General features: G+C 33.8%; 1 protein-coding gene across 5 annotated transcripts in view; it reads right to left on the reverse strand.

Annotated features, from left to right (window-relative positions):
• Positions 1-6,229: 6,229 nt before the first annotated feature.
• Positions 6,230-14,838, reverse strand: part of LOC106880276 (choline/ethanolamine transporter flvcr2a) — a 319,269-nt gene continuing 310,660 nt past the window's right edge. For all 5 annotated transcript variants that reach the window (XM_089349395.1, XM_089349394.1, XM_089349397.1 and 2 more), the window contains one exon: positions 6,230-7,928. Coding sequence is in view for 3 of the 5 variants with exons in the window: in XM_089349394.1 (XP_089205520.1) it covers positions 7,923-7,928 (6 nt within the window). In the remaining 2 variants the exon portion in view is untranslated. The remainder of the gene's footprint in view (positions 7,929-14,838) is intronic.

The following is a 14,838-nucleotide window of genomic DNA, read 5'->3' on the forward strand; positions in this document are numbered from 1 at the left end:
TAAACATGTAAAACTAAGTGAATCAAATAATATTGCAAAATTCCAGTTTTGTTTGGGTACCACCTTGTATGCTGTGTCCTAGAATGTGTTTCATTATAAATTTGCTTAATAACAGCTGATCTGGTGCCAAGCAACAATAGTTACAAATATATGGCAATAAGAAAATCTTTTATGCAGTCACTCAGTTTGCTAGAAATAGAAAGTTCACACCCTACTGTTGTAAAAATCTGAACAATGTATTCATAGATATACAAAGAGACATTCACAACTGAAGTGTCTTTGATCACAGGTCTACTCAATCAAAATTGGCCTGAGTCTAGGCACCAACAATGGTTAAAATTACTAAAATATGAAATTTCATATAACTGACAGAAGTAGTAAATCTATTTGAGAATAATTACTCATTATATTCTAAATGATAATGAGAAAAATTTATTGTGTAGGAAGTTGGATTTAGTTATAAAATTGAAAACTCAGTAACCAACACTAATTAATTCTTTCCTCCATATGCACAAGGTCTGAAATTTTGCGGGAGGGAGTCATCAGTTACATTGGCCCCAGTGTTCAACTCATACTTATTTCATTGATGCTAAAAGGATAAAAGGTAAAGTCAACCTCAGGGGAATTTAAACTCAAAACATAAAATCTGAAGAAATGCAACTAACCATTTTGTCCAGCATGCAAGCAATTCTGCCAGCTTGCCAACTTTTAAGCTTAAATAATAAATGACCATGACGAGATCAATCTTAACTAACTGATATGTAATTCTTTAGCTTAGGTATTTGTGAGCTTCGTTCTTGTCATGTTGGAGTATTGTGTCTTATTCATTGCATTGTGTTTTGTGTGCATGTTTGTATATATGCACGTGTGCTGTTGTTGTTGTCACTGTTGATTAACACCAAGCCAGCTCTAATTGGACAGATCTTTGATGAAAGTTACTCCAGCATTGTCACCCAATTTTAGATTTAGACTTCTTTTCAAGAAGTCTCTGAGAGAAATTTGGCTGCTTACAACCCCTGGCTTCCTATCTAACTACTAAGCATTACTTTGAGAATCAGCCAAAAACCTATTTCAACTCTATTGCTTTCATTGTCGTCATTGTTGTCGTCGTCGTCGTCATCATCTTCATCATCATCATTATCATCAACATTTAATGCCCATGTTCCATGCTGGCATGAGTTGGATGGTTTGACAAGATCTGACTGGTTGACCTCCATTGTCTGTTTTGGCATGGTCCCCACAACTGAACTCCCTTTCTAATGCTGACCACATTAGAGGATGTGCTGGGTACATTTTCATGTCATTGGTGCTACTGAAATTGCCCAGTAACTTGAAAGACAAGACTCCTTGATTAAGAGGCTGCTCTAAAAGAGGTTATAAACTATTGAAGATGATTAGCAAAGTTTAATCTGTTTTATACATACCTGTCCAATACCACTTCTTGGTTTCAGATAGACAACCACTGGTCTTGAAATTTTCATATTTCAATAAAAGACCATCCATTGTAATTCCATGTAAGAAACTTTTGTTAGGTTATATTCAAAATAACAAATTAACACAGCAATGAACATAAAATATTGGGTATTTTACAAAATACAAACAAGTTTATAAAATCATACAAGCTGTACAGCTTGTTAAAAATCTTTACCAAGAACCATTTCATACTTTTGAATCGTTAGTATTTTAGTTTGTTTAGTAATAACAGCCACGACCATGCTGGAAAACTGCCTTCAGTGGTAAAGAGTTCGACAAATGTCATGCAAAAGAAAAGAATAAAATTTTTAAAAAACAGCAGACAAACAAGTACTTATCATCATTGTTTATCTTCTACTTTCCATGCTGTTATAAGTAGTCCAATGAAATATTATTTCTCACTGAAAAAAAGTTTATTTCTTTACATAAAATACCTTTTTAAGGTTCTTAGTAATTTTTTTAGTCTATATAAATCAGTGTTTTTTTAACATTTTTCAGTATTTCTTCCTTTTTCCAGTTTATCATCCCGATTCTTTACTCACATATCATCAGGAAAATGCCTTGTATACACCACAATTTATTGCATAACATTAACAGCTTTATTTTAATTTAATATTGGCATCATTAAAAGATTAGCATTAAGGAAAATAAATCAAATGAAAATAAATGCAAATAATGCAGAATTTTTCAATATGAAAACAACTTCTCCATTGAAGTTTTCAAAGTTTTTATTGATATCCTAAAATCTATCCTCAGACATAAAATTTCCCTCAGGTTAAGAATTGCTGATCTAAATTTGAATTGTTGATAAGATGATAACTTTTCAGACTAATAATGATTTCAACTTTAGAGATGAGAATTCTTTTCCCAATATTTATGTTGACACTAAATTTTATATCACCATCATCACTGCCATCATCATCATCCTCATCGCCATCATTGCTGCCATCACCATTGTTGTCATCAACACTATTATCACTGTTGCTGTTGTCTCATCTCTAGAAGTGTACAAAGTTTCAAATTTGATTCAAACCAGGTACATCTCCAAACTAAGAGCAATGACTTACTGATACACTATTACCCAACGTTTAGAAATAAAGATTCTTAGTTCAAATCCAGTTTGGTTGAATGTACACCTCCATACATTCTGGAATAAATCACCTAACAATGATCACAAGCCAAAATAGTCAACACATAGCGTGGATATGAATATTAGAACATTTTTTACATATCAAATGATGAGGTTAAAAGCCAGAACAACTACACTACATAAATGAGATATTTATCAATGTTATTTTACATAGGAGACCAGTAAATCTACTTTCTTGATGTCATCAATGTCATCTAAGAGAAAGGCGATTCCACTACAGCTTGGCATCAATGTCAGAGCATACATGACTGTTAGAATGCAAAGAAATGGAATAGATACAGCAAGGCATCTCATCCAACCCTGACAATTTCATCAATCTACAGTGCTGAACTGGTACTTTACTTATTGACCCCACTAAAATGGATGAACAGATGAAAGGATGAACATTAAAGTTAACTTTAATTAGATTTGAATCCACAGTACAGAAGAGCAGGAATAAATACCACAAGGTATTCTATCTGATGCTTGAACAACTCAGCCAATTTGACATCATAAAAACAAAAAGAATACTGCAAACATGTGCTCTGGAGAGAAGCTTTTCAGTTGCAGATCCATAATCTCATGAGATGCACAGTGATCTCTGGTTATTGAGATTGAAATGTTATATCAGAGAACGATAGGTCCCTGTCATTTGACAATGGGGATTCACTTGTCAAATCAAATGAATTACCTACTCCTGAATTAATGTAAAAGCGGCTGAGCATTCTACAGGCATGTGTAAAAAAAGGTAAAGTTACTTTTTCGAGTTGTGCCAATTCATAAGGGTCAGTTTCCTGGTTTGCATGGTGTATAGATTCCCTACCTGGATGAGACACTGGTCCATCGTGGGATTATTCATTTTTGCCAGCTGAGTGGACTAGAACAACATGAAATGAAGCATTTTGCTCAAGAATACAACGCATTATTTGGTACAGGAATTGAAACTACAATCTTACAATCATGAGTCCAACATCCCCAACCACTAAGCCATGCACCTCCACCCAGACGTGTACCATAAATCTAATTCTCAAGAAAAATCAGCATGACACATTGTATAACAAGGCTGTACCTTTTAAAATACAAGGACTGAACCTGAAACCATCTGGTTGAGAAGCAAAGTGCATCACCACACAGGCATGCCTGCCCCTATAACTTTAGTTATACCTGTGCATATATATATATATATGTATATGTTTATATATGAGAGGGTAACCAAAAGTAACTGAAAACACCCTCTGTGGGACAAGTCTGTTGTAGTTCAGGCTTCCACCACTAGAAGCCACTTGATGTGACCCTCAGACATCTGTCTGCCAACCAGCAGTGGTGTGTGAAGTCTTACTGTCACATGATGCATCTTTGTTTTGCAATGCTTCTTCCCTGTTTGTTAATTTTTGCAATGACTGAAAGAAAGGAACAGCATGCTTCTATGAAATTCTGTTTTCTGCTGGGGAAAACAGTGGCCGAAACAGTTCTCATGCTTCAAACAGCTTACAAGGATGGTGCCCATGTTTTAGGAATGGTCACTTGTTGCTTGAAGACCAACCGCATTCAGGGCCAACATCAACCTCCCAAATGAATGAAAACTTCATGAAAATTCATGAACTGACCTTGGAGAACCACTGCTGAATAATTGACAAACTTGTTGATATGACTGATGCGTCCTGGAGCTCCTGCCAATGAATTTTGAGTGGGGAACTGTGAATGAAAAGAGTTGCAGCAAAATTTGTGCCACGCTTACTCACGGAAGATCAAAAGCAGTCACGACTGAATGCATGTTGTGAACTGAAAGAACAGTTGAAAACTGATCCAAGCCTTTATTCAAAGGTCATCACTGGTGACGAAAGGTGGTGCTATGGCTACAACCCAGAAATGAAGCAGCAATCAAGTCAATGGAAGCATTCAATGTCACCACACCCTCAAAAAGAGTGTCAAGTGAAGTCCAATGTCAAGATGATGATGATTTGTTTCATTGATGCAAAAGGAATTGTCCACGCAGTATTTGTTCCTCCTGGTCAAATTGTTAACTAGACATTTTACTTGGCAGTTCTGAAGCATTTGCAAGACGCGATAAGACAAAAACACCCCGACCTGTGACAAAGTGGAGAGTGGTGGTTTCATTACAACAATGCACCTGTGCACACCACCTTGAGTATGAGACAGTTGTTGACTAAAAATGGCATGACCTCACTTACCAACCTCTCTATTCACCCATCTTGCTCCCTGCAACATTTTTTGTCCCTCCAAATGCAAAAAAGTCCTTAAAGGAAAACGTTTGCAGATGTGGAAGAAGTGAAGAAAAAAAAACATGGAGGCATTTGCAAGAATTCCAGGACTGCTTCAAACAGTGGAAAATGCATCTGTACTGATGCATTGCTTCAAATGGAGAATACTTTGAAGGTAATAAAAGTTTAAACATGTAAAACTAAGTGAATAAAATATTGCAAAATTCCAGTTTCTTTTGGGTACCCCTTCATATATATATATATATATATATATATATATATATATATACAAAGTTATTCAAAAAGAATGAACCGATTTCATTACTCAATATTTTAATAAGAAAAAGCAATAGAAAACTCCAGCTAAGTCACAAGTATTTACACACAATCAACTTTTATTTCCTGTCTTACAAGTGTTCAATGCAGCCACCACCTGCAGCATGGGCAACATCAATGTGATAAGAGAATTCCTCCCAGACACATATCTGCTTGGCCTGCAAGATCCCCAGACCTCAATGTGTGTGATTTATTTTCTTGTAGGGATAAGTAAAAGATCGTGTTTATGTTCCACCACTACTCACTAACCTCGATGACCTTAAACATCGAATAACAACAGCAATCAACTCGATGGATCATGACATGCTGATACATGTCTGGGAAGAATTCTCTTATCACACTGATGTTGCCCATGATGCATGTGGTAGCTACACTGAACACTTGTAAAACAGGAAATAAAAGTTGAGTGAGAGTAAATACTTGTGACTTAGCTGGAGTTTCCTATTGCTTTTCCTTATTAAAATATTGCATAACCCTGTATATGTGTGTATGTATGTATGTATGTGTGGAGGCGCAATGGCCCAGTGGTTAGGGCAGCGAACTCGCGGTCATAGGATTGCGGTTTCGATTCTCAGACAGGGTGTTGTGAGTGTTTATTGAGCGAAAACACCTAAAGCTCCACGAGGCTCCAGCAGGGGATGGTGGCGAACCCTGCTGTACTCTTCCACCACAAATTTCTTTCACTCTTACTTCCTGTTTCTGTTGTGCCTGTAATTCAAAGGGTCAGCCTTGTCACACTGTGTCACGCTGAATATCCCCAAGAACTACGTTAAGGGTACACATGTCTGTGGAGTGCTCAGCCACTTGCATGTTAATTTCACGAGCAGGCTGTTCCGTTGATCGGATCTACTGGAACCCTCGACGTTGTAAGCGACGGAGTGCCAACATGTATGTATGTATGTATGTATGTATGTATGCATGCATGTGTGTGTGTGTGTGTATGTATGTATGTATGTATGTATACATGTATGTATGTATGTCTATTTCAAATTAAATTATAGTTTAACATTATGAAAATCAAAGCAGTCATAGAAAGATGACAAAACAAATCAAGAAAAAATAACAACAATTTGTATATACGTTTTTTTTTTACAGTAATTTATATGATTCCATAAAAAGGCAAAATGCCTCAGATTTATTGAGAGGAAGTGGGTTTATGAGAAATGACAGTCACGCCTTTCTGAAAGGCATTAAACAACATTAACGAAACAACCAATGGGAGATTGGAAACGGTTCACAGATTGAAGAACTTCATGGAAACAATGTGGGACCAGAAGACGGTCCATAACATAATGGCTTTTTGTTATCATATATAGACTGTAATGAAAGGTGAATAGAGCATAAATGTATCACTTTGGTCAATGAATGTATAATTCCCTTTAGTTTTATATGGATGCATCTGTTTGAATATGTATTCTCATACACAAATACATGCATAAACATGTATATGTGTTTCTGCAGATATATGCATGTGCAAGTACACACGTGTATGTGTATAAGAGCCTGAGAAACCATGTTTAGTGTCAGTGATTTTTTTTCATTTTTTTTTTACCCAATTGAGAGATCTCAAAAGTCAGAATGTCCATCAACTCAGAAGTAACAACCTTGAGATATTTACATTTAAAGCTTCTCAACACCATTTTCGTCTTTGTTTGTTTGTTTGAAAAAAATAAAACAAACAAAATACATAAGAAAAGGACTTCACTCAAGCATGAAATGTTCGATGTGATCATAGTAGATAGGAAATACCAGCCTAACATCACACACACACACACACACACACACACACACACATACACACCCACAGAGTAACCATCATCATCATCACTGCCACTGCTGCCATCACCTCTCAATGTCCTCACCATTATCACTATCATTGTCATCATCATCATTACTGTGTCCACATTCTCTATGCTAGTGTGGGTTGGATAGGTCTGCATTAAAGCAAATCGAACAACCCACTTGTATTGATTCTGTCTTCTCATTTTTGTCTGTGAGAACCAACAGCTCAAGATCTGAACTCATTATCATTCCTACCCATGTTGTTATTTTTTTTTATCTTTTACTTTTTTTTTTGGCCAGGACACAGCACTTTCATCACTCATACAAACTTTGTACTTTTAAATTACATTTCCACATCACTAAAGTAATCATCTGTCATGAACACACACATCCATCAGTGCCCTTAATTCTCATCTGCACTCTCTTTCTCTCTCTCTCAATCCTTTCAGTTTACTCTCACTCCACCTTTATAATTCATTATCATTCATAGCCAAAGCACTTCTCTCCAGTCCTCACAAACTTTCCACACATTCAATGCCCATGTTACAATCATATTCACACACACAAATATGTATTACAGTATGCAAAATAAAAAATAAATGAGCAGCAGTTAAACATAGATTGCAGCAGACTTTGTTCACCGGGAGATTACCACCAGTACTAGAGTGCTCTCTCTCTCTCTCTCTCTCTCTCTCTCTCTCTCTTTCTTTCTCTCTATCTATCTATCTATCTATCTCACACACACATACACATATGCACACTCACACACACTCACATATGTGTACACACACATTATTAGTTTGAAATAAATGTGTATATGTTCACATAGACATACAAACAAATGCATATAAACAGAGCCATTGAGGAATCCTCTACCTAGTTGTTTGCTTTTATAGAAGTAGCAGCCAAATCTCCCTCAGATCACACTCTACAATCTGAAATAAGGAAATAACAAGTTGGATAATGTAGTCCAGGCTATGCTATTCCTGAAAAAAAAAAAAAAAAATGAGATGGTCATAGAACTTGAACAATTAATTGATATTAAACAACAACACATAAATGCATACACAGAAAGTTTGTAGAACCTTTTTTTTTTTACCATAATTCTATTGAAATATACTACCTTTGTTTCCATCAATTTTTAAAGTAGTAAAATATTTGATAAAATAACTGTCATTATTAAATTGGTTGGAACAAATGAACATAAAATGTTGATGGAAGAGAACCAAGAGCAAGCTCATGTGGGTTGGTATCAAAAGGGTGAAACTAAATAAGATTTTTTTTGTCTTTTTTTAACTTTCATATAAAACACAAAAGATATTTGCAGCTTAAAAAACATAAACATAAAATCTTTGTTGAGTGCATTGTTCTTCGTTTTAACAATGTGAGGTCTAATCCCAGACTCTCCAGAATATGTCTTCAAAGTGATCTCAATTAGGTCCCAGATGAAATAACACAATTATATATTTTTTCTTTTGTAGATGGGGTCACACAGCCAGGATCTACTCCAGAACCATTTCTTAAAAAGACTTGGGATAAAACTGGTTTTTTTGGTGGGGAATCAAGGATCAGAATCTCCAGAATCATTTCTTCAATATAAAATCTGCATGATCAAATTTTGGAAGCCATGAAGTCAGACTTCAGAAAAATGTCTTTCAGAGGTATTCTGCAATTAAACTCCATGTATAATTGCACAATAAAAATAAGGGTTAAGTTGGAAAAAAGTAAAATTCTCTAGAGAAAATGTCTTTCAGAATTAGTCTTCAATAGACATCAGGTAGAATTACAAAAGCAATTTGGGAAATTAAGAGGTCAAATACCCCAGAAAAAAGATGGTATATCAGTGTTATTTTACATTTAGTTACCAGATTGAATAGTAAAATCAATTTCTGAAAGTTATGAGGTCAGATTATTCTGAAAAACATCTGACTGAACCCTCTCAAAATTAGACTCTAGATAGAATTGCACAGTTAAAACAGGGAACTTAACCAAACCAAAATAATAAGAATAGGCATTTGGTTCAGCATTTTACTGTCTTGGCCATGTACACTCTTAGATTTCTTTTGTATTTTTTTTAAATGTTACTTTTGGTGATAATGGAAATGAATAAAGAAAACTCGACTGAAATTAACATCTGATCACGGCAGGATTATCTCAACAGTATTATAGGTCCTCAAACAAAGTAATACACTGGGGTTTCTAGATACTTAATCTACATATATACAACAGTATACACATAGTAGCATTGGTCCCCTAAACCCATGGAGTCCCTGGGCAATTGCCCAGTGTGCCCATGCCTTAAAGTGGCACTGGACCCAGATATTTATTTTCAGGAAAAAGAAAGGCAAAGTGAACCATAGTAAAGATATGTTTGAATATTATTTATCTATAAATCTAAATATTTACTCTTTTTTTTTTCATTTTTTACAAGTTATAATTCAACTACAGTGTTTCACGTCATATGATGAGGTAAATTTAGAAGAATACTTTTGCCAAAATGGATAATATCAGGAAATATGACAGACATACAATAATTATAATTTAACTTTGATCAAATTTCTTGATGGTTATACAAAATGGTGAAATGAATAATAATTTTCTGAAGAAAAATATTTATTACCTTAGAATAAAATAAATTTCTCATTTGTATAGTTCTTCTCATAACTACTTAGTTGTTTACCACTCCTCATTCTCCGTCTATATAATTTCATTTTCTCTTACTTCGTGCTTGTGTAGAGCATTCTTTTACTCATTGTCTCCCACCAAGTCTAGTATGTGCACTCATCCTCCACCTCTTATGTTAACTCTCTCTATATGATGTAAAGTGTGACTGATGACTGGAGAAATAAACCAACCACCCAACCAGCCAATTTTACTATAATGTAGAGATTTATTTTAATCCAATGTTTATCATACTTGCAGAATTAATTGGCATGAAAGGTTGAAGTTAATCACTGGGATGTAGAAATGCTACAGAGGTAGGCAACAAATGGTTAAAATAACACTGCTAAAAAAATAATCATAATGAGTAGAAAAATCAACATTTTATACAACCATATGTAAGTCTAAAAAGAATGTTTAAAGAATTTCAATTTTTAAATCCCTCCACATACAGATATGCCAATTTTAATATTTATATAACATTAGCTGTAGTTAATAGAAGTAGCAACATGCCTTACTGAAGTGGCACATTGCAATAGATGAAACAAGATAAGAACTCAAAGTTGTACAGTTACAAACTCAGCACCTTAAACTTTTAGCCTCAACCCAATTCATAATCCAGAACACATGCACACACACACGCACACACACACACACACACAAACATACGTGCTTACTTTGGTACTTTTGATGGTTTTATTACTTGAACCAAAAAATTGGCAATAAGTATTGACATGGAACCCTAAAAGATTTTTGTTAAAAATAATTATGAAGTTATTTCTACGATATGAAGCATTGCTATGAATTTTGAAGAAAATGTAAATATATTGAAATTTAAAAAAAGAAGTCTTTAGTAGTCAAAAATGAACTGTGCAATATTTTTCCAAAATCCAGTCAATTTTATGATAAACTAGATTTGTTTTTTTTTTCTTTGACGTGTTAAGTAAAGATATAGACTTAAAGAATTTAATAAAATGTTGATAGACTTATCCATACCACATACTTCAAGTAGATCAGTGTTTAAATGTCGTCAATAAAGCAAAATAAGAGCCATATTTCAGACATTCAGTAGAACATGTAAAATTGAAAAGTTTTAAGGAAAAATAGGAAAAAAAGAATAAAAACGATAATTGGAATGGTAAAAAAACCAAACTATTCACTTTTTCACAAGACACAAGACAGATATTTGGTCTATTTTGGTTTCTGTTTTTTTCTTGTAGATTTTGTATTTAGAGTCAACTCAGTATTACTGGTATTTATTTTATCAATGTAGGTGTAATGAAAGTTGACTTTAAATATGGAATTTGAATGCAGAAAGACATCTAACTAGTTACAATGAAGCAACCAAAATGGTGCTTTATAATCTTGGCCACCAAAAAGATTTCAATTCAAAAATAGCTGCAAGTTTTTATTCAAACGGAAATCTCATTACAAAAATGACTGAAGAAGTTGAAAGTGGAATGGAATTTATGTTTTTAATAGCCAATCACATACTTACATGAATAACTCACTCCTTGTGCAGAGATGAAAGGGTTAAAAGAATTTAAGATGTTCATGTTGTTTAGTGGCACATATTGAGCAAGATATGTAATCTATAGACACAGTTTACCTAGACAATCACATATTTCCTTTTTATAGTGGTGAGAGGATTAAGGGGACACATCCATGTCCTTTGCCAGGCACTAGCGACAAGTAGAAAGAAAGGGAAGAAACAGCTGCAATTCCTTGATAGCTAAAGAAGAAAGCAGTGCATCCAAAGCATCCTCAAAACTGAGGACCTGATGGAATACTTCAATTCTGCTAATGACATTCAAGAGCCATGTGATGGTGTTAAATTGAATGATGGGTTAGATACATGTACAAATGTACATAATTATAAAATTAAAATATAAAGAAAGATTGTCCATATAAACACCACAAATGTTTTTGAACAGGTAGGGGAAGGAGCAAAACAGTTAAACAAACTAACCCCATTATGTTATAAATCATGTTACCATTTCCTTTGAAATAGGTATTGGTTTCTCTGCACACTAACACATATACACACACATGATTACACATACTCTCACTTTCTCTCTCTCTCTCTCTCTCTCTCATGCTCATTATCATACACATATGCAAATGCTAATAAAACATGAAGAAATATAACTTTCAAATGTATATTGAGGTAGCAAACAAATATTACAGCAACAAAATATGCATCAATATAAAACTAGAACAGAAGGTAAAATAAAAATGATAATTTTATAAAATTATGAAAATAAATGTATAATTTCTCTATCAGTCAAAGCAATACTGTTCAGAATTAAAACCTAAAGGAAGACATGAAATATTTTCGAATCAATTAGTATCACAAATAACTAAGTATTTAAAGCCATTTAAATGTGTGTATGAGTATATAAATGTATATATGTACATATACACAAACATGCAGATAGATCTGTATGCATTTTTGTACACACACACACACACACACAAACTTCTGACACACGTCAGTAAAGTCTAATAATGAACTCAACCATTGTGAGTGCTTTTTAGTGATTTTGAAATGATTAAAACACGTATTGACTGTGCTCTATACTATACTATATATATATATATATATATGCAATTACTTAAATTGGTATGCTGTCCTTTTACAGGGAATGAAAAAAATTGAACTTTATCCTTGCTTTATGAGGCATTGGATTTAAAGACACAAATGCACATATATATATGTCCATGCTTCTCCTGTCTTATGCATGTGTCTGCACAAACTCTGCAGACCAAACAGTTTAATTCTGACCAATCTAACATACACAGGTGATTGAGTGTTTGTGTAAAGTACATACGTGTAATGTATGTGTACATATAAAATATGTGTGAATTTGTAATGTATGATATGTGTGTGTGCGTGTGTGTGTGTGTGTGTATGCATTTTATGTTAGTTTATGTTACTTGTAGTTTCAAATAAAACTAAACATTGCCCAAAATGGTTTAGGAAATTTTTCTTCAGGTTTGGTTAGACCAGTATGTCTTGGGATGTGTACAAAGTACATAGTTTCTACTTTCATTTGCATTATTAGCATCATGGTAATATATATCGTATATTTGCTTCAGTCATTGGTTTACAACCATGCTGGGGTACTGCCTTGAAGGGTTTTAGTTGATCAAATTGACTCCCATACTCATTTCTTTGAGGTCTGTTGCTTTTACTAGCTGCTCATTGCACCAAACTAACCAGCAACAGTTGACAACATAAACTTACCAGCAACAACACACATACACATACATACATACATATATATATATATATATATATATATATATATATATATATATATATATATATACACTCACACATATATATATGCAACAGATTTCTTTCAGTTTCTAGCTACCAAATTCACTCATAAGGCTTTGGTTGACTTGGGGCAGAGTAGAAGATTCATGCCTATGAAACCATGCAGCAAGACTGAACTCAAGCCATATGGTTGGGAAGCAAACTTCTTACCACACAGTCATGTCTGCACCTATATAAACTTTTGTCTTACTAACAGAGGAGATTTTCTAGAGAATGGAGTCAAAAGCAAATCAGTCTCCTGATAGCTGATGTGTTTTTTTAAAAAGCAGAAGTTAAGGTATGCTATAATTTAGCAATTGACTATAGAGTTTTTATCAATAGAATTTGATAATGGGACTTCAAGTCCCAAAATGAAGAGCATGAAAGACAAAAACTCCATATCACTGCCTCAGAGTGATATAGTGGTATGATAGAAGGGCTGTTCAAAAGTAAGTTTCACAACCATACTTCATCCTTCAGAAGCATTAAGAAAAGAGATGTAACAAAACTAACAAACTATATTACAGTAATTGAAAAAAGACTATAACCAACAAGATCACCTGAAGGACTTTTGAAAAATGTAAACAATATGTAAAAGGCAGAAAAAATATTTTCTCAGAACAGCCAAGAAAAGAACAATCCTGAAGACCTCACTGCTATGTGGAATATATTTGACTGTTGTCAAATACACTCAAGGGTTGCAAACATGCTAAGTTCATTTTATGATACTGGTCATGACTACCATGAATGAGTCAGTGTTTTTATGGATCATCTAGATCCATAAATACACATAAAAAGCAGAACTTTATAAAATAAAATTTATTGTTCCTTCATTGGCTTATTAATTATATATCATCACTTAGTTATGCTTTCTCTTCAGTCCTTTAATTCTTGCCATCATCTCTCTTTCCTTCACATTTCTTTATTTCTTACCTTTTACTTTTCCTCAACCCACTTCTTGATGCAATACTATCATCAAATCATACACTCAACTTAAATCAATACTACACCCTAGGATCAGCCTTTTAAAAATATCTTGAAATGTAACACATCAGCTATCAGGAGACTGAAATCCTTTTGACTTTGTTTATCAGTAACTTCATAGTTAATATTGTCTTTACATATATTCTTTCATATGCAGTTCATAATATATGCAGAAAAGGCTAGTTCCCTTGTACCCAGTGCAGTTCATAAATCAAATAACCCAAACATTCAAGTTGAGATAAGTCTGGTGAAAATGACCTAAACCAGGTTGGGGCAGCATTGAAGATTATTTGAAACTACCAATAATATGAGCTAACTTTTATAGATGTGAAAGACAAATTAACTTGATTATTAATTTCCAATATATTCAATGCACCCCTCTTTCCCATATGGAATTTGGTGATGATGATATATACACTATATATATCTACACACATACATAACACATATACACAAAATATATTTCTAAAAGTTAAAAACATTATACATTTAACCATTTTATGTAAAAAAAGACAAAAACATGGTTCAGTAAGCTGATACTTATCTCTGGTTCCCACAGAATTAAGTAGATATGAAGCAAATATTAAGATTTTTGGATAAGAAGCTAAACTATAGAAGTTATATTTCCCAGAAATTGATGGCTTTCATTTGCCATCTTGGTCTTACTGGGAAATGAAAGGGAGAACATCACATCTTTAATTAACTACATCAACAAGTCACAAGTAATCAGGTATAATATCTAGGATACTTCTCCTCGAAGCATACACATAGATGTACATTTTATGTATCTATGTATAACCTATGGAGTATATATATAAACAGGATTAATTTAGCTACTTCTCTGTAGACTGAGAAAATGAGGAACAACATTAATCAATTTTTTCACCTTATTGGGTTCTCATAAGAGGTGTTTACATTGATTTGACCAA

Source organism: Octopus bimaculoides, chromosome 3 (assembly GCF_046866305.1).
Source record: "Octopus bimaculoides isolate indiv1 chromosome 3, ASM4686630v1, whole genome shotgun sequence".
NCBI lineage: Eukaryota > Metazoa > Mollusca > Cephalopoda > Octopoda > Octopodidae > Octopus > Octopus bimaculoides.